At 57.9% G+C, this 24,749-nt stretch overlaps 2 protein-coding genes across 3 annotated transcripts; one reads left to right on the top strand and one right to left on the bottom strand.

Annotated features, from left to right (window-relative positions):
• The first annotated feature begins 6,125 nt into the window (after positions 1-6,125).
• On the top strand, positions 6,126-12,945 carry GRN (granulin precursor). Of its 2 annotated transcripts, none has more exons than XM_059907973.1 (13): positions 6,126-6,219; positions 8,878-9,033; positions 9,158-9,283; positions 9,401-9,485; positions 9,943-10,055; positions 10,153-10,288; positions 10,410-10,504; positions 10,746-10,869; positions 11,148-11,245; positions 11,338-11,583; positions 11,822-12,055; positions 12,157-12,387; positions 12,476-12,945. In XM_059907973.1, exons 2-13 carry the CDS (start codon positions 8,896-8,898, stop codon positions 12,611-12,613), a joined length of 1,764 nt encoding a protein of 587 aa, XP_059763956.1. In that variant the 5' UTR covers positions 6,126-6,219; positions 8,878-8,895; the 3' UTR covers positions 12,614-12,945. The 2 variants fall into 2 exon arrangements, with proteins under 2 accessions (XP_059763956.1, XP_059763957.1); XM_059907974.1 differs by having other exon boundaries at positions 8,889-9,033.
• A 410-nt stretch (positions 12,946-13,355) lies between these two features.
• Positions 13,356-23,028, bottom strand: FAM171A2 (family with sequence similarity 171 member A2). Its single transcript, XM_059907150.1, has 8 exons — positions 22,771-23,028; positions 19,215-19,442; positions 18,896-18,988; positions 16,388-16,546; positions 16,129-16,308; positions 15,912-16,028; positions 15,664-15,790; positions 13,356-15,064 (listed from the first exon to the last, which is right to left on the bottom strand). Exons 1-8 carry the CDS (start codon positions 22,886-22,888, stop codon positions 13,588-13,590), a joined length of 2,499 nt encoding a protein of 832 aa, XP_059763133.1. The 5' UTR covers positions 22,889-23,028; the 3' UTR covers positions 13,356-13,587.
• Positions 23,029-24,749: the final 1,721 nt, after the last annotated feature.

A 24,749-nucleotide genomic window follows, 5' to 3' on the forward strand; every position in this document is an offset into this window, starting at 1 on the left:
CTTATGAGGATCGACTATGAGCTTGGTACTTCTTTTTTTCTTGGCCGTGTGTGGCGTGTGGAATCTTAGCTCCCCAACTAGGGATCGAACCCACGCTCCCTGCATTGGAAGTGTGGAGTCCTAACTACTGGACCGCCAGGGAAGTCCCCTGAGCTTGGTACTTTACATACGTGTGCAAGCACATTCCATCCTCCTGAAACCTTGGCAGGTAATTATAATACAGTTCCTCTATTTCACAGATGAGGGCATTTAGGTCAAAAAAATAAGCCAGGTGCTTCCCTGGTGGTGCAGTGGTTAAGAATCCGCCTGCCAATGCAGGGGACACGGGTTCGAGCCCTGGTCTGGGAAGATCCCACATGCCACAGAGGAACTAAGCCCGGGCGCCACAACTACTGAGCCTGCGCTCTAGAGCCCGTGAGCCACAACTACTGAGCCCGTGCGCCACAACTATTGAAGCCTGTGTGCCTAGAGCCCGTGCTCCACAACAAGAAAAGCCACAGCAGTGAGAAGCCCACCCACTGCAACAGAGTAGCCTCCGCTCGCCACAACTAGAGAAAGCCCGCGCCCAGCAACAAAGACCCGACTCAGCCAAAAAAAAAAAAAAAAAAAAAAAAAAGCCAAAGTCACCCAGCTAGGAAGAGGCCGAGCTGGAATTTGAGATCAACAGGCAAAGATGAGGTCCCACTGCCCAGATGCCAGCCCACTGCCCAGGTTTCCAGGAAAGAGCTGGCTCCTGTCCTCCAGCACCTGCCACCTGCCTGTCCCAGAGGCCAATCGGGCTTCGTGGAGACGCGCTGGGGTCAGTCCTTGCCTCTACCAGGAAGTTCTTCTCTGGATCACCCCACTGCTCTCAGAACATAAGAAACTGAAAGTTTGACCTGGGAATGTGCCTTCCTCTCCCACAGAAGGCAGATGCTGACTCCACATCTGGATGGGAGAAGAGAATTCAACCCAGCTCACCCTACCCTGCGTCTCCCTGCCCCGACCCCATCCCTGAGGGGTTGAGTCTTCCTCTGCCCCCTCTGCCCTGGTCTGGCTGAGGGATTCTGTTGGTTTCAGTCTGATGGGGTGCCCTTCTCAGGAGTCTGAAATGGACCAGGTGCAAACAGACCCTCCTGGACAGAGTTCTGGACCCTGGGCCAGAAGGATGCCATGGGGTGCAGCCACGTGGGGGGTCCAGGTGGATTTCTGGGAAGAGAGATACATGGGCCACGGCTCGAGAGGAGAGGGTGAGGTGGGCTGAGGGGTGGGTGGGCAGTCTCCCAGGCTAAAGTATGTGTGAGGGGGAGCTGGGGAGGGCCCAAGGGGAGGAATCACCACAACCAACGGTGGCAGCTTCGTTAATTGAGCACATACTTGGCTTAGGCCCTGAGCTGAGGGCTCTGCAGGCGTTATCTCATTCCCGAGGAAAGGGCCTTATTGTTGTTGCCCTCAACGTAAAGACCAGGACGCTGAGGCAGAGAGGTTAAGTCAAGTCACACAGCTTGTAAGAGGGAAGGGGACCGGAGAGGAGCTTCCTCGCTGAGCGCTAGGTTCCTCGTTGCATAGAAAGGGGGTTCAGCGAGATGAGGGGCTCTCAGACCTGCACATCAGGATCCCTGAAGCTCCCTCCATTACATTACAGGGCAAAGCCAAGTAATCCACTTCCCCTACCGGCCTTCCCCCTTCTCCCCTCTCCCCTCCCGCTGAACCCCTACCCTGCATCCTGCACCCCACAGTTGGATTTAAAGATACCATCCAGCATCAGTCTACCTGCACCCGGGGCCAGGTGGAGTCGCCACAGCCCAGTGCAGACTCTGAATCTCCCAGGGGACAGAGAGCAGGGCAGTGCTCACCCACTGCCCAGATGAACACACTGAGGCCAAAGGCGAATTAAGAATTCACATACAAGCACACAAGGGAAAGTCACAGAAGAAACGGTTAAAGGGTTTGAAAGTGGAAGCCTGGTGTAGGAAAAGAGAGAGGATAAGAGTGCTGCTTTGTGTTGGGACTTCCCTGGCGGTCCAGTGGTTAGGACTCCGAGCTGCCACTGCAGGGGGCACAGATTCCATCCCTGGTCAGGGAACTAAGATCCCGCATGCCATGCAGCACAGCCAAAAAAAAAAAAAAAAGAGAGTGCTGCTTTGTGTTATAACTTGACTAAAATTTATTTGCATGGTATACTTTGTTAAAAATAGTAATTGATTAAAAAACAACAAGGGAAGTGGCCTGCCCACTGGCACTGGGCAAGTTCACGGCCTATGCTAGGTCAGGAATCCAGGTCTGGTGCCTCTGTTGCCAAATATCCCGCCACAGCCTCTGGCCTGGGCACTGGCCTGCTCCTGCCTCCCCTCCCCCACACCTACCCAGACAGGCTGGAGGGCCGAGCAGAGCCCCACAGACACCAGTCAGGTGCCCGATGAGGAGGGCAGGCGCCTGAGCAACTGGGGCAACAATTACTCACCCTAAGGTGACTCAGGCAGGATGGGGAAGGAAGGAGTAGGTGTGTATGAGGCAGGGGCTGTTTCTGTGCCCTCACTCCAACCTTAGTGTTCAGGGCTGCCAGAGTTAGGAAATAAAAATATAAGATGCCCAGTTAAATTTGAATTTCAGATACACAAGGAATAATTTTTTTTTTCTTTTTGGCCACACTGCACAGCTTGAGGGATCTCAGTTCCCCAACCAGGGATTGAACCCGGGCCCCAGCAGTGAAAGCCCGGATCCTAACCACTAGGTCACCAGGGAACTCCCAGGGATTAATTTTTAAGTGTAGGTATGTGTCAAATATTGCATGGGACATAATTATGCTTAAAAAATTTGTCTTTATTTGAAATTCAAATTTAACTGGGCATCTGATGTTTTATCGGGCAATTCAAGACCTTGGGGAGAAAGGCCCCTGGCCCTGAGGCAGCTGTGACTCTTCTATGAGAGCAGAACTGGAAGTCTGAATGAAGAAAACCCTGAAGGGGTGATGGGAAGAACTGGGGAGAGGCTGAAAGAAGCAGAAAGAGGGAGAGAGAGGGAAGCTGTCCAACCCTGACCTGGAGGAACCTCTTAGCCAGAGTCACATCCGGGGTTTTCTTCGTGTCAGGGCTCTCAGTGGAATCTCCTATCACTGTGGTGCCTCAGTCCAGGGTAGTGCTGGCATCCGAGGTGGGACCACAGCAGGAATTGTCACAGACCAGGAAGAACATATTTCTAACTTCTTAAGCAAGTGTGGGCTGCGGGAAGGCAGAAGCCACAAAGGAAAAGATCGATTGCTAGATTTCAGATGACATAACAACACAACTTCTGACCACAAAAGATACCATAAACAAAGATAAAAGACAAATGACAGATTGGGAGGAAATATCTGCAACGTATATAATATCCAGACTATATAAAGAGCTCCCGCAGTTCAAGAAGAAAAAGAAACATGGGAGAAAAATGAACAAGGGATAATGTGATGGTTAGTTTTTTTTATCATTGAACTATAGTTGATGTACTATATCAGCTATACAATATCATGTAAGTTACAGGTGTACAATGTAGTGATTAACAGTTTTTAAAGGTTATACTTCACTTATAGTTATTATAAAATATTGGCTATATTTCCTGTGTTGTACAATATATTCTTTAGCTTATTTTATATATAATAGTCTGTACCTCTTAATCCCCTATATTGCCCCTCCCCCATTCCTCTCTCCACTCATAACCACTAGTTTGTTCTCTATATCTGTGAGTTTGTTGTGTGATGATTAGTTTTATGTGTCAACTTGGCAGGTGTTTTTGGATGAGATTAACATCTAAATCACTGAACTTTGGCTAAAGCAAATTGCCCTCCATAATGCAGGTGGGCCTCATCCAATCAGTTGAAGGCCTGAATTGAACAAAAAGACTGGCCTCTCCAGGCAAGAGGAAATTCTCTAGCAACGTCTTTGGACTTTCATCTGCACCATCAGCTCTCCTGAATCTCCAGCCTGCTGGCTCACACTGCAGATTTTGGACTTACTAGCTTCCATAGTCATGTAAGCCAATTCTTTTTAATAAATCTTTTTCTATATACACATCAACTGGTTCTGTTTCTTTGGAGAACCCTGACTAATACAGATAAGAGCAGGCATTTCACAGAAGAAATACATATGCAGAATAAACAGACACAAAAATGCTCAGCTTCCCTAGAGATCAAGGAAATGCAGATAAAACCACCATGAAATATCTTCCGTCATTAGAATGGCAAAAATTCTTTGAACTGGCATATCCAACGTTAGTGAGTATATGGGAAATAAGTTCCCCCAAATACTGAGCCTGGGAGTGTAAATTGGAAAAATGTTAAGGCAATTTGGTATTAACATTTCAACATACCTTTTACCCAGCAATGTTACTTTCAGGAATTTAACCCCCATATGTGCACTCAGAGACATGTTCAGAAATATTCGTTGCCTAATTATTCGTAAGTGCAAAAATTGGAAACACATAAAAGTCCATTAAATGAGATTGGTTAAGGGAATTCCCTGGTGGTCCAGTGGTTAGGACTCTGAGCTTCCATTGCAGGGGGCACGGGTTTGATCGCTGGTAGGGAAACTAAGATCCCACAAGCCGCACAGCGTGGCCAAAAAAAAAAAAAGAGACTGGTTAAGTAAACATGTAACACCTATAGCGTGGAATACTTGGCAACTGTCAAAAAGAAACTGATAAATAAATCAAGACAGCCCATATTCATGAATAGGAAGACAATATTGTTAAGAGGGTAATACACCCCAAATATAGATTCAGTGCATTCTCTATCAAAACCTCAGCTGTCTTTGCAGAAACTGATCCTAAAATTCACATAGAAATTCAGGGGACCTAGAATAGCCAAAACAACCTTGAAAAAGAAATTAGAGGACTCCCACTTCCCCTATTTCAAAATTTGCTAAAAAGCTATAGTAATTAAGACAGTGTGATACTGGCCTTAAGAATGGACACATATATCAGTGGAATAGAATTGAGAGTCCAGAGTCCAGTCCTCACATTTACAGTCAATTGATTCTATCAAAATCTTCTCTACCCAGACTCCCACCACCCCTGAGTTTGGCTATTTGTCTCCAACCCTAGCCTCACCCCCAGCTCAAGCTCTTTGCTTAACCTGCAGTGCTCCCCAGCCACTCGGCACGACCAAACACTGCCCTTCCTCCAAGACCCGGCACCAGGCTTCCTCTGGGCCTCTCGTCTCTCCTGGTGCATCTCCCATCACTCATCTCTGCCGGGGAAAGGCCCCTTGGCACTGAGCAGTCTAGCTCCTGCTGCTGGTGAATCTGTTCCGTGTGGTATATTTTCTTTCCCCACCGGCATGTCAATTCCTGAAACGTAGGGCCGATCGAAACTAGGAAGCCACTTGTGCTATGCACGCACAGCCAGCCCAGTCTGGTGCCACACACCCAGCAGCTCCTCAAGTCCACTCCATTGAACCTGGCACTCAATCCCTGCCCAAGGCTGCCTTTCCCATCTGGTTTCCTAATGCTCTTCCCATTACCCCCTATCAAGCCACTTCTCCAGCCCCTCCCCACTTGCCAGTTAAAATCCTCCCAGACTCAGCTCAAAAAAGTGCCCCCAAGGTGGAATTAAACCTCTTTTTCCCTGCCTAGAGTCAACCTACTACGTCTTCCCTACACACACCTAGAGCACCTGGCCCCCGATTCTCCAACCCCACCCTACCCCCTGCTGTGAGCCCCTTGAGGAAGGGGCCTGAGGGCTGTTTATCCTTGCCCTCACTACTCCTTCACTCCCCTTTGGGGCCCGGCTGCCCAGCATTAAATCTGAGTTGGTTGGCTAGAATAGAAACAGGATGCACAAATGTTCCATATCCAAGAGACATCCTGTAAATGCTCTTGTACGCACCCTCTAAGGGACAGCTCTTGGCTCTCAATGTCCCCTGACAGGAGCTGGCCCATCTCGGGATGGGGCTGCAGGAGGCGGCGAGGCGGGCACCGGCAGGCAGGCTTAGCAGGCGACGGCATCACATGATTCCCTAATCACATGATCCCTAGAAATGGAGGGTTGGGGCGAGAGAGGAAGGGAGGGAGGAGAGTGAATTGAGTAGGAAAAGCAGCACAGCCTCCCAGGTTGGCCCCGCCTTCACGTCGACGAGTAGCCAATGGGAGAGCGACAGCCCGGACATCTGGCCAATGGAAACAGAGGTGGGTGGGCCAACGCGCTGAGGGGGCCAAGTTGGTGAGCTGCCCCGTCGCTGCTCCCCAGGGATCGCCGACCCCGACGCAGGTAAGGAGGGTGGCTGCGTAGACCTCTCGCTTGCTCCTTCCCAGGGGCCCAGCCAGGGGGAGGTGGGGGCTTCAGGCTCCTCTGTAGTTTCATCAGGGAGACAAGAAAAGACTCCCTTAGAGAAACTCCGATGCACTGGAAGGGGTTTTATGGGTGGTGGGAATAAGCAGTAACTGCAGTGACCCCCATGAGAAGGGGTTTTCTCCCTCTCCAGCACCCCTGGGGCCTGCAGCCCCTTCCCCCAAAGCAGAGACTACTCCGTTCTGGAGCCGACTCCGCCCCCGTCGGCAGGTGCTGGTGGTGGTGCTGGTGGGTAGTCCCCGCGGCGGCCGGGAGCCGGCGAAGCGCCCGCCCATGGTCCCCGAGCTCGGAGGGCTGGGAACGGGGCTTGAGACCCTGGCCCCCTCAAAGACAGTAGGGACTTGGGAGTGGTGACTGAACCCCTGGGTTGTGTCTGGCTCTCTCTCACTTCCTCTCGCGGGGGTGTGGGACGAGCTAACTTCCGCCTCCCCCTGCCACTTTTTCCTGCTCTCTCGCTGCTGGGTTGGCTCACCTTTTGGGAATCTCTCTCTCCTGGCACTCGGAGTTGGGGGCTGCCCCCTAGTGGAAGATGACGGAGCTGGGGGCTTGAAGAGACTCCTGTCCCTCTCTGCGGTGGCAGTGTGGGGTGGGGAGGAGGAGAGAGGCCACCACTTGGAACCCTGCTGAGAGGACTTGGGTCCCCTCCTCCCCCATCCCTGGTCCTGAGTGTGTTTGTGCGCGTGCATGCACGTATATTCGGTAGAAGCATACACTCTACTCCTGAACCTCAGGATACGCAGGAAGGAGGATATATGTAAATGAATCACTAGGGCGCTGAGTAGTCTGAGATGTGTGCAGACAGGCACTCCTTCTGGCCAGGGCAGTGGGACAAGCCTGTGGAGGGTTGAGGTTGGACTCCTAAGAAGCAGGTGCGGCCAGCTGTAGACGCCTTGCAGGGTGGGAGGCTGTGGGCATCGGTGTAGAGAGTGAAAGGGGCCGCCATCCAGGACCAGTCTTCTTCAGCCTTACCTGGCCAGAAGATGGTCTCCTGGGGATGGTCTCTGAGCTGGAGAGGGGGCACTGAGGAAAACCAGGTGAGGGAGAGAGGATGTGAGTGACTGGGTGTGTGCGATTCCCTGCCATCCAAAGTGTGCAGTGTCCACACACAGACTAATGGGGAACTGAGGCCCAAAGGCAGGGAGCAACTTTTGGGGCTCTCATAGTCAGCGGTGGCAGTTCCAGGACTAGGACCCATGTGCAGTATCCAGGCAGCCCCGTACTCCGTGTTTCTGTCCTGGCCTGGTCCACCTGTCCAGGAAGCGCTTCTGTCCCTCTTCTCAGCTTGGACCCCAGGCTTCTATCCTCCTGGGGTTTGGGGGCCCATTCCCAGGCACTATCCATGGTCCACTTGTGAAATGAACCCAGGTCCAGTATAGTCTGGAGCCATCAAAGCCTGTCATCTCTATGTCTTGATATATGACGGGGGGGGGGGTTACTTCACATCTCTGAGCCTCAGTTTCCTCCTTTGAAAAGTAAACGTAATAATTTCTACTTTGGACAGTTGTCGCAAAGAAGAAAGAAAATAATGTAGAATGTTGTCACTGGCTCCTAAGAGACTCAACAAACATGACTGTTTTGGCCCCTCTAGGCAGAGTAACATCTCCTGGGCCCACCCCATTGAGCTAGCAGGGCTGGCTGAGCTTGGGGGAAGACTTGTTTAGGAAGTGAAAGGCTGCTCCCTTCCAGAGACCGAGGCTTACTTCCCTCTGATGATGCAGATCGGCAGCCCGGTGGACACACATGGGCTCCCCACAAGCAGCTGGGTTTCGGCTCCAGGGCAGGGAGAGGTGGGGGGAAGGGAGGGGGGTATGTTTGGGGATTCTGAAAGGGCCTGGTGGTATTGGGGGGCCCTTAGAACACAGGTGTCCCCAAAGGTTGACTCAGCCTGTGTATCCCCTTTCTTGGGTGGGGAGGTGACAGTCAGTGGGCAGGTGGTGGCTGGCCTCTGGGGAAGGCAGCCCAGACTCCACTGGCACCATACTTCCTTTTTTCACAACTTTCTCAACCCCGTGGTTGCCAATGTCATCAAGTGTCCTCCCCTCCCCCTCCCCCTCCCCCACCAACAGGCCTTGGCAGGGTGCAGGTGTGAGCACAGCATCGGGCATCTAGAGGGGCTGGCTCGGGAAGTGGAACCCTGGCTTTTCTTCAAGGGGAGACTCCCTCCTTGCACCCCATCCCTGTCCTCTCATGGCTACTGATGCCTTCCCCACCCCTCGGAGGTGGCCCATGTCCCCACAGATCAGACCCACAAAACCCACAAATCTTCCTGACTCTCACATACCCACATCTCTACACACTCAGCCACAGAGACTCAGGTGTTAGGCCACATGTGGGGACACAGATTCACACACGTGCTCATGCCAGCATTCATGCTCATGGGTGTACACGCGCTGGTGCATGTGTGACACCCACACAGGACACACGTAGGAAACTGAATCTCAGGCCTTGCATCCTTCTTTCTGTCTGGACAGGGTGTGTCTGGGGAGGCTCAGCTAGGCCTGGGCCTGGGGCGGGGGGAGTGACTGGGCCCAGAATCGAGGGTGGCCTGGGCTTCAGCTAGTTGCCAAATGCCTCTAGGGATTTTGCAGGTGGACCATGTGGACCCTGGTGAGCTGGGTGGCCTTAGTGACAGGGCTGGTGGCTGGAACACAGTGCCCAGATGGTCAGCTCTGCCCTGTGGCCTGCTGCCTGGACCTGAGAGGAGCTACCTACAGCTGCTGCAATCCCGTTCCGGTGAGTGCCCTTCGGCCCAGGCAAGAGCTAGCAGCCTGGGATTTCCCAAAGGTTCATCTCGGATTGGCCAGAGGAGGGGGCCGGGCTCGGGTCCTTCGGTTTATCCCCTCCTCTCGCTTCCCAGGACAAGTGGCCCACGGTGCTGAGCCGGCATCTGGGCACACCGTGCCAGACCGATGCCCATTGTTCTCCTGGCTACTCCTGCATCCTCACTATCTCGGGGACCTCCAGCTGCTGCCCGTTCCCAGAGGTGAGGGTGCCATTAGGTCGATGGAGGGCTCGGGTCTGCGTTTACACTTTTCCTGCACTCTCCTCCCACCCTCAGGGAAATGGGCCTAGCCAACGAAGGCGTCTCTGTGTCCCACAGGCCGTGTCATGCGGGGATGGCCACCACTGCTGCCCCCAGGGCTTCCACTGCAGTGCTGACGGGCGGTCCTGCTTCCAAAGATCAGGTGAGCCAGATGGGCAGCACGTAGAGCCTGGAGCACCCAGGAGTGCAGCCAGCTGGGTGACCTTGATTCCTGCCCTCGTGTCCTCATTCATGTGACATCTGTACTAAGCAGCCCCCCTGCTCTGGAGAGAGGGGCAGCACTGGGGCGAGGAGGGGTCAGGAGAGAATGCAAGACTCCAGGCCCAGGGCCAAGCATTGTGTGGGTGGGGAGAGGCCAAGCTGGACTGGTTTAAGGCCTACCCAGTCAGTGGATGCCTCTGCCCTGTGCCATATTGCTGGGGCAAGGACTGGCTTGGGGGAGAGTGGGTTAGGAAAGCCTGGGGGAGCCCTGAGCCCTAGTGCCAGCCCCCGAATCCTCCTGTAGCGGGGCCTGCAGGCCCTGGTGCCAGCAGCTCCTTGAGTGGTGGGAGGAATGACCTTCACTGAGTGGGTGGAATCCTGGGTCATCCCGTCCACAGGTACCAAGCCCTTGGGTGCCGTCCAGTGCCCCGACAGACAGTTCGAATGCCCCAACTCCTCCACATGCTGCACTATGCCTGATGGCTCGTGGGGATGCTGCCCCATGCCCCAGGTACAAGTTTGGGAAGATGGGGGGGAGGGAGGAGGGCAGTGGGGGCAGAGGAAGGGCTGGAGGGAGGAAGGACATAGTCAGGGCCATCTCTTCTCAGGCTTCTTGCTGTGAAGACAAGGTGCACTGCTGCCCTCGTGGCACCTCCTGTGACCTGGCTCATGGCCTCTGCCTCACGGCCACAGGCACCCACCCCCTGGCAAAGAAGATCCCTGCCCAAAAGACTAAAAGGCCAGGTAAGGAGGTGGGAGAGTGTCGGGGTGTGAGCTGGGAGTGAGGAGAGGCCTCATCTAACTCCTAGCTGGGGAGACATTCCCCTCCACCCTGGCTGCCCCTCACCTTTCTCTCTCCTTCCAGTGGTCTTGTGCCCAGATGCACAGTCCCAGTGCCCTGATGGTTCTACCTGCTGCAAGCTGCCCAGTGGAAAGTATGGCTGCTGCCCGATGCCCAGTGTGAGTGAGGGGCTGTAGCCAGTTGGGCTGTGCGTCCACAGCCATCTGGCCTGGACACCTACCTACCAGGCAGGGACTCCAGGGGGTGGGGCTGGCTGGCTGGCGGCTGGCTGGGAGCCTGGCTGCTCAGGACTCATGCCACCCCCTAGTGGGGGATTGGGGCAGTGCCAGCTGTCAGCCTGGCTGCTCCCTGAGCTCCAGGGAGACTGGAAATCCCAAAGACCACTTCGCCCTCACCCAGGCCATCTGCTGCTCCGACCACCTGCACTGCTGCCCCCAGGACACTGTGTGTGACCTGATCCAGAGTAAGTGCCTCTCCAAGGAGAATGCTACGGACCTCCTCACCAAGCTGCCCGCACACACAGGTACCGGGGGTGGGGTGGGGCACAGATGCTGCCATTCCACCTGCACCATGAGGAGTGAGCAGATATGGGGCTGGGGGCTGATGGCCGCACGGAGGGGCCAGGGCAGGGACAGCCCCCTTTCGTCCACATTGGGCCTCGCCTTAGGATCACTGCCAGGGGTGGCCTGAGCGGTACCCTCCATCCTCCCATCCGGTTCTAGCTGTGGAACTGACAAAGGGAGGGCACCCCCGAGGGTTCCCAGCGCCACGGCTGACCCATCCTCCTTGCCTGCCTCACAGTGCAGGAGGTGAAGTGTGACATGGAGGTGAGCTGCCCCGACGACTACACCTGCTGCCGCCTGCTGTCCGGGGCCTGGGGCTGCTGCCCTTTTGCCCAGGTACCGAGGAGCGGTGAGTGGCCTGGGCTGAGCAGAGGGTGGCAGCCAGCTAGGCCCCCCCAGGCCCACCGTCCCCTCTCCCTCCGCCCTAGGCTGTGTGCTGTGAGGACCACGTGCACTGCTGCCCGGCCGGGTTTAGGTGTGACACAGAGAAGGGTACCTGTGAACAGGGGGCCCGCCAGGTGCCCTGGATGAGGAAGGCCCCAGCCCACGTCAGCCTGCCGGACCCCCGAGCCGTGGAGAATGATGTCCCCTGTGATAACGTCACCAGCTGTCCCTCCTCCAATACGTGTTGTCGACTCACATCTGGGGAGTGGGGCTGCTGTCCTATCCCAGAGGTGCATGGAAAGGGGGAGAGTATTGGGGGGAGGGACGGTGTCTTGGCCTGAGCACCTGGCCAGGCTCCTGTTGCCTTGCTCTTCTGCCCTCTGCCCGGCCCACGGGTGGCACCAGCTCAGTCAGAGTCATTCCCAGCTGGAGGAGCTGTGAGCCCGAGAGGCGGAGTGGAGGCAGCTGGGGCTCAGTGCTCCGTCCCGTAGTAGCTTCCTAGACCACGCTTTTCTGCCACTCCCCCAGGCTGTCTGCTGCTCAGACCACCAGCACTGCTGCCCCCAGGGCTACACGTGTGTGGCCGGGGGGCACTGTAGGAGGGGGAATGAGGTGGTGACCGGACTGGACAAGGTGCCTGCCCGCCAGGCTTCCCTGTCCCACTCCAGAGACATGGGCTGTGACCAGCACACCAGCTGCCCGGTGGGGCAGACCTGCTGCCCGAGCCTGAGCAGGGGCTGGGCCTGCTGCCAGTTGCCACACGTGAGTGCCCACCTGCCTGCTTCCGGACAGGACAGGGGAGTCCAGTCCCGGGTGGGGGGACATTAGGTGATCGAGAGTGTAATGCCCCTTTGTCCCCCCAGGCCGTGTGCTGTGAGGACCGCCAGCACTGCTGCCCGGCTGGGTACACCTGCAACGTGAAGGCCCGATCCTGCGAGAAGGAGGCGGACTCTGCCCGCCCCGCTGCCCACCTGGACCGCGGCCGGCACGTGGGTGTGGGGAACGTGGACTGTGGTGAGGGGCACTTCTGCCACGATAACCAAACCTGCTGCCGAGACAGCCGAGGGGGCTGGGCCTGCTGTCCCTACCGCCAGGTCAGTGCCACCCCCCGCCCTGGGGCCGGGTGTGGGCCTGGGCCGGGTCCTGCCACGCGCAACTCTCGCCCCCCCTCCCACCATCCAGGGCACGTGTTGTGCGGACAGGCGTCACTGCTGTCCCTCTGGCTTCCGCTGTGGGACCAAGGGCACCAAGTGTTTGCTCCGGGAAGCCCTGCGCTGGGACGCTCCTCAGAGGGACCCGGCCCCGAGGCAGATGCTGTGAGGAGGGACTGAGGACTGAAGACACTCCCCAGCCCTCGGGACCCTGCTCAGAGGGTGCCCACTGCTCAGGCCTCCCCAGCACCTCTCCGCCGCCACAGTCTCCCAGACCCCCATTTCTGAGTACCCCTGTCACCCTGGGAGGCGGGGCCTCAGTCTAAGGCCCTCCCTATCCCAAAGAGGGCTGTGGCAAAAGCCACATTTCCAGCTGCCATCCCCTCCCCCCGGTTCCGTGGACCCTGTGGCCAGGTGCTGTTCCCTATCCACAGGTGTGCGTGTGTGTGTGTGTGTGTGTGTGTGTGTGTGTGTGCGCTGCATTAAAGTTTGTACACTTTCTTAACAGTGTCTGATTTGGCCACCCTGCCTGCCCTCCCCAGGGGGCTCCGGAGCCAGGGCCCCCATCCAGTGTCCACATTCCCCCCACATCACAGAAAGACACACAGAAATTTATCTCACCAGTTTTATATTTGCTGTTGCCCACAGCAATCCCATCACATTATCCCGTAGTCCCCAGAGCCGCCCCAGCCCCCAGCCCTGTGACATCGTAGCCCAGAGGTGGGCTAGTCGGCAAGCAGCACCCCCTCCCCTCCCAGGGGTCCACTAGAACGCCCCTCCCTTCCCAGCCCTCACACTAGCAGCTGAGGCCCAGGTGCCCCTCCTGCTTTCCCACGATAGAGCTTTCTATGTACAGCCACGTTTATACAGGCACTGCTTCCCCCCCACCCAGCCCTCCTCCCCAGCACCTCCCATCGGGGGTCTGGACCCCTCCCACCTCCCTCTCGGAGGCAGACACGGGTCTCTCCCGAGACATTACCCAGCACATACCACCGGACAGCTCCGCAGGCCCCCGGGCATCTTTCCAGGCCTGGGCTTGGGGCTAAGGGCGAGGGCCCCCGCGGCCCCCCGGAGCACGCACCCTGGGGGCGGGCCCGAGCGGAGGGGGCGGGGGCCGGCCCGGAGGCGGCGCCAGGCCGGGTGTTACTTGACGTTGAACACCATGAGCGGCCGCTCCTCCCGCCGCTGCCACGGGCTCTTCTTGTCGCCCGCCTCGTCGCCCACTTCCGCCCCCAGCTCGTCCTCCGGGCTGGTGAGCGAGTCGCGCCGCAACTCGCTGGCGCTGCTGCGGGAACTGTCCCCGCGGCTGCGGCCCCGCCCCCGGGGTACCGTGGCCGCGCGGCCCTCGGGCGCCGCCACCTCGTCCAGCAGCGGTGTCAGCGAGTTGTCCTCCGGGGAGCAGAGGCCCGTGCGGCTCTCGCTGCTGCTCGGCTCCGTGTCCTCGCTGAGCGCCAGGCGGGGGGGCGCGGGCGGCGGCGGCGGCGGCGGCGGCGGCGGGGCGGCAGCAGGGGTGCGCTCCCGCTCCTCCCGCAGGGGCCGCCGGCGCGGCGGCCGCGCCTCGTGCACGTCGACGCCCGAGTCCAGGCTGGCATCGGTGCTGCGGCCGCCGCCGCCCGCCTGCAGGTCGATGTAGGAGTGGCGCACTTGCGAGTTGGAGCGCCCGTCGAGGGACACGAACCAGGCGCGCGGGTGAGGCTTCACGCCCAGTTCGAGCAGCTTCTTCTCGGTCAGCGCCTGCAGCTCCCCGTTGAGCTGCGCCATGGTCGACTCGTTGAACAGCACCGGGATGGTGACCGAGCCGCTGACCGGTGCCGAGCGCCCACTCCCCCAGCCCTCGCCGCTGCCACCCCCGCCGCCCTCGCCCCCCGCGCCCGAGTGGCCTGGTATCAGCGGGCGCTGGGGGTCGGGCTGGGGAAAAGGGCGCGCCGGGCCGGGGGCCGCGCCCTCGGGCGGGGCCGGCTCTTCGCCCGCCCCCGTTGCGCCCGCCTCGCCGCCGAGGCGCACGTAGTGCGCGGGGATCACCAGGGTGGGCATGACGTTGCGGTAGACGCTGTCCTTAAGGTGGTCGATGGAGCCGCAGAAGATGAGCTGCCCCGCCTGGCTGAGCGACGGCGGCCGCGCCAGCTGGTCCACCGACTGAGACAGCAGGAAGTCGGGGGTCTTGCTCTCGGCCGCCCCCTTGTGGCCCAGGTAGTGCTCGAAGGGCGGTGGCGGCGAGGGCGGCTCCTGCAGGAAGGCCGCGGTCCCCGGGGGCCCCCGCCGGTACTCCTCCAGGCCTGGCTCCAGCGCGCCGGGACCCTCGACGGAGCGGGCGCCCTTGAGCGTGGCGCCCTCGCCCCCGCGGGCACCCGCAGGCTCGGCGGCTGGGCGGCCGGCGGAGCGCGGCTTGGCACGGAAGAAGTCGTCCCGGGAGGCGGCCAAATCACGGGAGCTGGAGAAGGCCGAGTGGAGGGGGCCTGGAGGCGGGGCCTCGGGGTCCCCCGACGGGGCTGGCTCCAGGGGTCCCCCACAGATGAGGTGCAGCTGGGACATAGAGGTGGCCTGGTCTCGTTTGTTACCGTCACAGGGCCCGGAGAGCTGCAGCTTGCGGTGCTGTTGCCTCGGCTTCAGGCAGCGCCTCCTGGAGACGGGGCAGAGCGGGACCGTCAGGAAAGGGTGGAGGCCAGAGCAGCTCCCTAAACCCGCAGTTGGAAGATGGGGGATGGATATAGTTGGAGGGGTGGGGACAGTGCCTGGGACTCAGGAGAGAGGTTGGGGAGCCCAGATGGGTCCTGGGAGAGGTTTGCAGAAAGAGCTTGAGAGTCTGTGGGGGGAGCAGCCAGCAGCTGTGCCCATTTGGGCCTCCCTCGGCGTAAACTGCACTCCTTGGGACGTAGCAGGTGCAGTGAGAGCCGGGGAGGAGCACCTAAGCCAACCAGGGGCATGTGTGGCCTGAGGACCCCTGAAAGTGAGGGCTGGGTGGTAGGAGCAGCTACAGAGTGTCCCTGGAGGGGCCTGGTCTGCAGCTCCTGCCTCTTCTCCCCCCAGTCTTTTGGTCTTTGCATGTGCATATGCAGTGCTTTCCTGTCAGCGCCTGGAGAATGGAAGTTGTGTTTTATGCATCTTTGGGACCTCGAGCACCCAGCACAAGACCAGGCATGGAGCTGGCCTCAGTCAGTGCCTGGGATGAGAGGAGGCTGGGGGATTGGGAAGCAGTCGGAGGGGATGCGGGGCACTCACCGGCAGTAGTAGATGAGCAGACACAGCAGAATGAGCACCAGCAGGGCCAGGGCTGCCAGGATGGTGAGCAGGAAGATGGTGTGGTAGGTGCCGATGTCCTGGATGCCCGATGTGATGGTGACCAGCCCTGTGCGGGGCAAGAGCTTAGCATTCCCAGGTGTGGATGTCCCTCCTGCCGTTCAGAAGGAGTCCACTCTCCCAGCCTCCCTTTCTACCACCCCCCGTCCCTGCTGTCCCCCCACTCTCACCAGCCGTGGGGGAGGCCATGGCAGCCGCCCAGTACCCCAGCTGAGGGGAGATGAAGGTCCAGTAGAGCTGCCGGCCTTCCTTCCGGATCACACCAGTGCCATTGCGTACCCACAGCCCTGGGAGAGGCAAGGGTTTCATCAAACTCAGTGTCCCCCCAACTTAAGTCCCACTTTCTTTCCCCAAACTCTAGCACCTGCACCCCCTTGAGGTACTCACCACTCTTGGGGTCAAACCTCCAGGCTGGAATGCTGGTGCCCACGGTGAGGGCACGAGGCTCCGAGGGCACAGGCAGGGACAGGTGAATGGGGCCTGAGAGCGGCACCTCTGTCCCATTACCTGCCAGCAGGTGCACGCTCACAGCAGCCACGGGCATCAACTCCAGCCAGGAGCCATTGCCTGCAGGAAGGGGACACAAGGGATGAGGGCTAAATCCTGGTGGGGGGAACATCCCTTCCTTGGCTGGCACCCAGCATACCTGAGCTGGAGGCCTCCATGCCCAGGAAGGCAGGGAAAGCCCACATTTCATGCTGGGTGCTGGCAGGTGTGAGCGAGGCCCAGAGCTGGCTGTAGGTAGAGCTGACAGGTAGGCGGGCAGCCCGGCGCTGGAACTGCACCCAGGGCTGGGAGCGGGCACCTGGATGGAAAGAGGGGCTGCAGTGGCCTGGCCGGGGACAAGGGTCCCCAGGGACCAGAGCAGAAAGCAAGTATCTAAAGAGAATGGGAGCCAATGGGTCAGGCCACTTGGGAAGGCCAGGAAGGGTGGTGACTTGGGGAGAGAACTGGGCAGGCTTAGAATGATAACCTAGAAGGGACATGGACCTGTAATCTTCTGGTCCTGGCTGTGTGACCCCGAGCAAGTTACCTGCTCTCTCGGAAACACTCTTTCCATATTAATTTATAAAATGACGAGGTTCAGGTCCTCAAACAATTATTATTGCCTACTGTGTGGCAGGCACTGTGTTAGGTGCTGAGGATACAAAGAGGAATAAAATGCAATTTACAATTCCCTGCCTTCAAGTTCACAGTCTAGTGCGTCACTGTTCATTACAGTACCCATTAGAAGTTCCTGCTGTGGATGGAAATGTTCTGTGTCCTGCTGCCTGTAACAGTACCCACTAGACACACAGGGCTGTTAAGCACTTGACACGTAGCTAGTGCGACTGGGGAACTGCATTTATTTTTAATTCTAAAAAGTTTAATGAATTTTTAATTTATTCAAATGTAAATTGCCACATGTGGCTACTGCATTTGACAACTTAGGGTGTGTGTGTGTGTATGTCTATCTGTCTGTCTGGCTTGGAGCAGAGGGGACGTATAAACAGTATTCCAATATAATATGGTAATAGCTAACATTTATTAAGCTTTAAGATATGCTGGCACTGTTCTAAGCAGGTAACTTATATTAACCCCTGAAATTAGCACAACAGCCCCTGAGGTAGGTGCCTTTATTATCAGCCCCATTTTATAGATGCAGAAATGGAGGCGGGAGAAGTTCAGTAACTTGCCCAAAGTCACTGGAGCCTGATTGAAGCCCAGGCAGTCTGGTGCCAGGGCCCCTCCTCTCACCCACCGTTCCATCCTGCCTCGCTGGTAAAATAGCAGGGTGCAAGGGGAGCTTGGCCTGCCCAGCTCGGGAACGCCCTGTGGAGCCCTGCAGTGTGAGTAAGACTCAGCCAGGAAAGAAAGTGGAAAGGGACTTCCAGGAGGACTGACAGGAGAAAGGCCCAGGGACACGAGGCGGCTTGCTGGTCGGGGCACTGCAGGTGACTGCGCCAGGCCCTGGAGGGCGCTGCCAGCTTTGTGAAAGAGTCTAGGCTTTCTACCAAAAGCAGTGGGAGCCGTGGGAGGGCTTAAGCTAGGGTTCGTTTGGCATTTTAGAAACCTCCAAAGACATCTTAGAAGCCTCTGGTTCAGGATCAGAGAGAGGGAGAGGAGCAAACCAGAAAAGTAATTGGGGACAAGGGCTCAAGATAAGAATATAAATTGGGGAGGCGAGGCTCTCCCTCCAGAACCCACAGTGGCTCCCTAGTACTAGCCAGATGGAATTTACCCTCTGCCTGGCTTCGTCAACCAGTCTACACCACGCCCCCATCCTGCATAGCCAGACCAGAGCATCCCCTGCACCCTCACGGTCCCCTTCTGCCCCTGCCTCTTGATTCCTCTCCAGTGAAGGTGCCTTTGCTCCCCCTTCAACTCCCGAGCCCCCGCGTCCCACAACTCCCGAGCCCCCGCGTCCCACAGCTCCCTTCGCCAAATCCTCTCACGCTGCTATTCTCCCACGTGAGGGTCCTCTCAGTATTGAAAGCAGCTGCCCTCCACTCCCCTGCCCTGCCTGATCTGTAATTATCTCAGCGTTTGCAATGCTCTGTCTGTCTTCCTACTCGTCGGGGAACTCCACCATGTGGGGAGCTGGTCTGCTCTTCCTTACCATTAGTCCCCAGCACTGGAGACAATGCCTGGCACAGCACAGGTGCTGCAGGAAGTATTGGTTGGGTGAGACCGAAAGCCTGGTGGGTGGACAAGGGCCACTGTGGGATTGCTCCAGGCCTTGCACTTGATAGGTGTTCTATGCCTGTGGAATGACCCTGGCTTCTGACATAGCCAGGCACCCAGTAGGTGCACGAGAAATACGTGTGGATCCACTGAAGATAAGGTGGCAGGAAATGGGAATTCTAATGGTAGGAGTAGAGGGAGAATAGAAACCACGAGAAGCCCCAGTAACAATAAACATTTATTGACCACCTTCTATGAAGTTTTTCACATGCTTGATGATATTTAATCCTTACCTAAATTTGACGATGTAGATACTATCAATTGTTCACATCTTACAGATGAACAAACTAAGGCTCAGAGAGGTTAAGTGATTTGCCCAAGGGCCCCCAGCTAACATGTGGCAGGCGAAGTTCTCTATACCCAGTCAGGGAGAGGGAAGAGGAGCTGGTGTGGGCGGAGGGGTGGGGGAGTGGAGAGTGGGGAGTCTTACCAGGAGAGCCCAAAAGGATGTGCACCAGGTCCTCATAGAGGATGAGGGTGGCTGGCCGCTCGGGCAGCAGGTAGAGGCTGACTGAGGCGTACACTGCAGGAGGGATGGCCTGTCAGCTCCAGAGAAAGCACCCCCTCCCCTAGGCTGGCACTCCCACCATCTGAATCCCAGTGACTTCATCCTCCCTCAGCCCCCTCTGCATACCCCAGCCCAGGCAGCAGCTGCTGGAAAGCCTGCCCTCTCCGCCCCCAAGACTATTTTGGGAAGGGACTGATGGGGTCAGCTGCTCCCCACCCCCTCCAGCTGCCCCTGCACTCACAGGGCAGCTTGTCAACACGCCAGGGCACAGAGTTGGTGAGGAAGCCAGGGCGGGCAGCAGTGACCAGCACCCAGGTGCCCAAGCGGTAGCTGAGGGGCAGTGTGGCCACGCCCTCCGAGTCCGTGGTGCTGGCGGCCAGCAGCATCCGGTTCCCAAATACATCCACTGAGGCCCGGGCCAAGGGCACAAGCTCCCCGCTCACGTACACCTGCACCTTGATCAGAATCTCTGTGGGCAAGATGGGGTGAGGGGAGTGAGGAGGAGGGAGGGGGCATGAGAGAACTGGGGGGAGCCTCGAGATCAGAGGAGGGGGCTGTGGGTTGGGCGTGGCTTTGGGGCCCAGGCTAGACAAGGTATTATAAGAGCCAGCATTTATAGCGACCTCATTTAAACCTCACATCAGCCTGTGAGGTACGTGGTACTATTAGCATATTTCATCAAGTCTGACACATGCACATTTTGACATTTTAACACTTCTGGACTCAGGCTACACCTATGATCGATAATGTCATAATCATAATCGGCAGCATTTTTTCCCTCTTTTACTGGCACAGTCAGTGATGTATTAGACTCAATGTCTTAGCCCATTTTATAGATATGGAAACTGAGGCTCAAAGAGTTTAGATACTTGCACTACAGTAAAGTGGGAGATCTGGGATCCAAACCTGGGAGTCTGTCTCTAGACCCAAATTCTTAACCACTGGACCCTATGGGGCTGGTGTCAGGGAGAGGAGAGGGAAGGAGGGCTGAGAAAGGATGAATAACCGGAGAACCAGGGATCTGCAAGTGGAGAGGAGAGCGGTCAAGGTTCAGCCATTTGGAAGGTAGGAAGGGGGGTTGGGTCAGAGTTTGGGTTCTCAAGAAAAAACTGAGAAGGGGACACCAGCAGGTTGGCCATTCCCATCATTCATCCTCTGCCCAGAATCCTTTGCACAAGCCTGTTTCCCTTCAGATTTAGGGACTCACCCAACCCCTAAGGCCAAACAAGTACCTCCTGACCCCTCCCCCTCACATGGACTGCCAGCCCCCTCCCAGCTGGTCAGCTACAGTCAGTCACCATGGCAACGCCCTCATTCCTCCCAGGAGATGGGCAGGGAGCTGGGGCCCTGGCAAGGGGAAGGAGATCTGGGGGGGCCGACCCAGGCCCTAGGGTAACCAGTGCGGAGGAGGCTGGGAAGGGAAGTCCAAGTCTTTCTTTCCAACCACCCCTACCCCTGGCCTCAAGATTGGTCTGGCCAGGATGGCCTGCAGGTGTCCCGAGCTCAGATGGGATGACAGGGGAGGGACCAGAACTTGAGTTGTTCTCATGGATTCTGCAGGCAGCCTCTCTGATCCACAGCACCATCTACCTCTTCCCACTCAGCACAGCCCCTCCTCAAGAACGTGACTTACCCCTACCTTGCTGCCAATAATGGGAGTGGGTGTCATGCCTGGAAAGGTACAGAGGCCTCAGTGTGGGGCCCAGGACGGAGGTGGGGAGTGGGCTGGGTGCTAGACACAAACCTAGGAGAGGCCAGGTACAGAAGGAAGACCCCGGAGCCGAGGGCAGCAGGGCATGTGGAGGTCACGGGGCCTCACGGGTGGAGCCTGACATTCAACAGCGACAGGTGTCTTGTCTCAGGCTTTCAACCAACCCCAGGGCCAGCACCACGCCTGCCCTTGGCATCCCATCCAGCTGTTCGCCTGAGCCCACCTCCCTCTCGCTTCCCAGGCCAGAGCCCAACTCGGCGGGTGGCTGCACACGCGCTCGAACCTTTCCTGCTTTCTGGTTCTCCCAGGAACTGGCAGCCTCCCCACACCGCCCCCCGCCCCCACCTCCCGGCCACCCAGCAGGAATTTTGAGAAGCTAGAGGGGCCTGCCGACTCCCCACTCCTACCCCAGGCTAGGAGCAACTGGATAGAGCAGCTGGGAAGAGGGGACCCAGGAGTCTGGAATATGGTCATTTGAAGGAATGCCTTGGGTTCAAGGGCCAGAGCATTAGAAAAGGGGAAGGGGCTTAGGGAATAACACAGGGGTGGGCAGGTGAGGCCTGAGGAGGCATCAGTGCCAAGCTGGGGAGGGGGTGGGCAGGTGCCCTTCCCCCTTCCCCTTTCCCCTCAACTTGGGCCCCCAGCTAGTGGCCTATGAGAACCCCCTCTCCTGGCTCTATTCCAGCCAATTCCCTGGGCCACCTCCCCTGAGGTGCAGGTCTTGAGGGAGAGGTTTCCTGAAAAAACAGGGCCCCTTCCTACCCATCAAAGCCTCCTCTCCTGCAGAGAGCAGGGAAGACTGAAGCCGAGGAGATCCTTCCCCATTCCTCAAAGCCTGACATTCCATACAGGATCCGCCTGTGCAGGCTTCAGCCCTGCCTCATTCCAGGAGGAAATCCGACCCCCTCCCTTCATCCGGACCCCACTTCCCTCATCCAACCCCCCCCCCCCCCGCTTTTCCTGTCAGCTCCTCGGTGGAAAGGCGAAGAGTGGAGAGCACCATTTCAGGCAGGGATGGGGCTAAGAGGCAGGAGTGGGGAGAACAGGGGCTGGGGTGTGTGGCCAGGGGCAGGGAGGCGGGCGCGGGCTGGAGTGGGTGGAGGCCCCTGAGAACCCAGGCATCGGTAGGGACTCACGGTCCAGCTCTCCCACCTCTCCCGCTGCAGGAGCCGGCCCCGCTCCCACCTCACACACCCACCTGGGACCGTGAGGCGCTGGGAGGGTCTCCTCCCCTGCGATGGAGAGGTGAGATGAGGAGGGGGTGACCTGGGGTGGGGGCTGGGGACAGGCGTGGCTGGAGGCCTGCTGGCCGGGGACCCAGGCACCTGCCCTCCCAGCCGGCACTGTCCACGGCCAGTTAGCCAGCTCAGCATGGCTCCGCCACCACAGCCCTGCCATGCGCCTTGAGCTGGGAATCACAACGTACCTCTTTTTCCAGACAGCCCCCCGACTGCAGCCCCTCCTCCGTCATGGGCCCATCAGCGTTTCTTTGGTGCACCCCAAATTCTGAACCTGGGGGGCCGTCTGGGGGCTGTCAGACTCCGGGGCGAAGAACCCCATTCGAGCAGCCAATCCGCCCACCGCCTCACCCACTCCCCCTCTCCCCTCCCCCCTTCAAACGCAGCTCTAGGCGCCCAGCCCCCGTCCGGGCCCAGGGTGGCAGCCGCTGCCTGGGCCCCCACCCAGCCGGGTCGGGAGCGAGGAACCCGCTGGGGGCTGCAGAGCGGGCGCCCGCCCCAGCCCGCCCCTGGGCGGGTGTGTTCGATAGACAATGGCTCAGGCAGCAGCGCCTCGCGGACCAGGAGGGAGAAAAACAAGGCGGGAGGGGGCGACGGCGCGGAGCCTGGGGACCCCCGCCCTCCCCATTGTGCCTCCCCGAGACCCCCGCCCGGCGGTCTCCCTCTCCCTCCCTCCTCTCCCCCGTAAGCGAGGACCCCAGGTCGCCTAGCTCCCCCCACCCAAATCCAGGGAATAGAACACCCCCCAATTCACGAGCGCCGCGAAGAGGGGGCTGGCGGGCGGGGGCCCGATCGCGGGGGTGGGGGGCGCAGGCCCGCGATCACTGCCCCTCCCGGCCGACACTCACCCTGCGGGCTGGGGGACTCCGGCGGCGACTTGCCGGGAGCTCGGGAGGCGCCGCCGAGCAGCAGCCCCAGCAGCGGCAGCAGCCGCGCGAGGACGCTGGGGCCACTCGGCGGCGGCATCGCGGGGCTCGGCCCGGCCCTAACGGCCCATGGCTCCCGCCCGGCCCCGCTCGGCCGGCCCCGCTCAGCCCCAGCTCTGCGCCGCGCCGCGCAGCTCGGGCTCCCGCTCGGGCTCCAGCTCTGGCTGCGGCGGCCGCTCAGTGCGATTGTCTCCGCCAGGAGCCGCCGCCAGCGCCCCCTGCAGGCGGCGCCCCACCACGCGGGCCTCCGGGCGCCGCCCCCTCGCGGCCCACAGCCCACCCCGCAGCCCCCGCCGCGCGCCCAGATCCCCAGCTGCTAGGGAGTGTAGCGAATAGGGTCCAATCACAGGGGTTCTCAGAGTTCCTGAGCCCCGGAAATTTGTTGCAGAATTTTGAGAGGGAGAATGACTGTTGCTTACAACACAAAGAGTTGGGTCTTAAGTGTCTCCCCAAACTGTAAGAACTGCCCAGTTCTCTCCGCACAAACACCTGCTCAGTGTTGGGGAGGTAGGGCGCAGCCCCCTTGGGAATCACCCAGTCTGGGTTCTCGTCTAGCTTCTGCCTCTTCTTGAGCCATAAGCTCGTTACTTAACCTTCTGCTCCACAGCCTTCCTTTAAAATGAGAGTTGTAATAATCTCTACCTCGTGGGGTTGTTGTACCAATTAAAAGAGATAATGACGTAAAGGGTCTAGCATGTGCTTGACTGGAGCAAGGGCACAATAAATGGTGCTATTGTTGGCCCAGCGTGAGGTGGGGGCTCACCACCACCCAGGTAATAGTAGATCCATTGCTGGGCAAACATAATGCTTAGAACCCCACGTTTGAATCCCACACTGGAACCCTGCCCGGGCCCCAGCCAAGCGCTCTCTTTCCAGTTTCTGGTTGTCCTCATCATTCAACTTCTGGGTGGTCAAACCCTCATCTAATCTGGTTATCCCTCTCCTGGTTCTCTCTGGCTTGTCATCTCTTTCTCACAATATGGTGCCCTGTATGGGACTGGATACTTAGGGCATGGAACTCCGTCCCCCAGAGGTCAGGCTTTTCTCCTGGTTAGGTCCTGGTTGGGTCTCCTGACATAAGGACACATTGTTATGAGCTTGTGAACAAAACCACCTGTTTCTTTCTTTCTTTCCTTCTTTCTTTCTTTCTTTCTCTTTTTCCTTCTTTCTTCCTTTCCTTCCTCCCTCCTTCTTTCCTTCCTTCCTTCCTCTCTCTCATTTTCTCTCCCTCCCTCTTTTTCTCCCTCCCTCCCTCCCTTCCTTCCTTCCTCTCTCTCTCATTCCCTCTCCCTCCTTTTCTCTTTCTTTCTTTCTCATAAATTTCCATCTATTCAGATTTCCCAGTCTTATGTAACCAATTTTTTCATAACCTCAATGCAGGATTTAGCACTCATTCCTGGTGAATTTCATCTTGTTGGTTTCAACCCAACTTTACAATCTGTCAAGGCTGCCTTGAATCTGCTTCATCACCCATTGTATTGGAGCTGCCTCTCAGCCCGGAGCGATCTGCAGGGTGAAGAGCAGCTTCGCTGCCTCCATTCAAGGGACTCATGACAACAACAGGCAGCCAAAGGATGGAGCTTTGGGACACCCCCATAGAGATCTCCTTCAGCTTTATCAAAATTGTTCAGTTTTAAATCTGAGTCTCTATCATCCAGCTCACATTTCTGTCTTGTTTATAAGGACAAATGCCAAATGCTTTGCTGGATCAAGATAAATTGTCTGGGGCCATCCAATTACAATGGCGGAGGGGAGAGGGAGTTTGGCTGGTGTTCAAGGATCACAGCTTCATCTTTTCCTAAATGGTCACAGTCACACAACTAGAAACCTGTTCTGGAACTTGCCATGCACGGATGTCAAATTGTTCTCTTCTTTTCAGAATTTACCTTTTACCCCTTTGG

Source organism: Balaenoptera ricei, chromosome 20 (assembly GCF_028023285.1).
Source record: "Balaenoptera ricei isolate mBalRic1 chromosome 20, mBalRic1.hap2, whole genome shotgun sequence".
NCBI classification, from domain to species: Eukaryota; Metazoa; Chordata; class Mammalia; order Artiodactyla; family Balaenopteridae; genus Balaenoptera; species Balaenoptera ricei.

Coding starts and splice junctions, on each gene's coding strand:
- FAM171A2 (XM_059907150.1), bottom strand. CDS start 22,888: ATGCCGCCGCCGAGTGGCCCCAGCGTCCTCGCGCGGCTGCTGCCGCTG. Junction 19,443..22,770: donor GGAGTCCCCCAGCCCGCAGG/GTGAGTGTCGGC, acceptor TCTTGCCCACAG/AGATTCTGATCAAGGTGCAG. Junction 15,791..15,911: donor CATGGCCTCCCCCACGGCTG/GTGAGAGTGGGG, acceptor TGCCCCGCACAG/GGCTGGTCACCATCACATCG.
- GRN (XM_059907973.1), top strand. CDS start 8,896: ATGTGGACCCTGGTGAGCTGGGTGGCCTTAGTGACAGGGCTGGTGGCT. Junction 9,284..9,400: donor GCTGCTGCCCGTTCCCAGAG/GTGAGGGTGCCA, acceptor TGTGTCCCACAG/GCCGTGTCATGCGGGGATGG. Junction 12,388..12,475: donor CCTGCTGTCCCTACCGCCAG/GTCAGTGCCACC, acceptor CCCACCATCCAG/GGCACGTGTTGTGCGGACAG.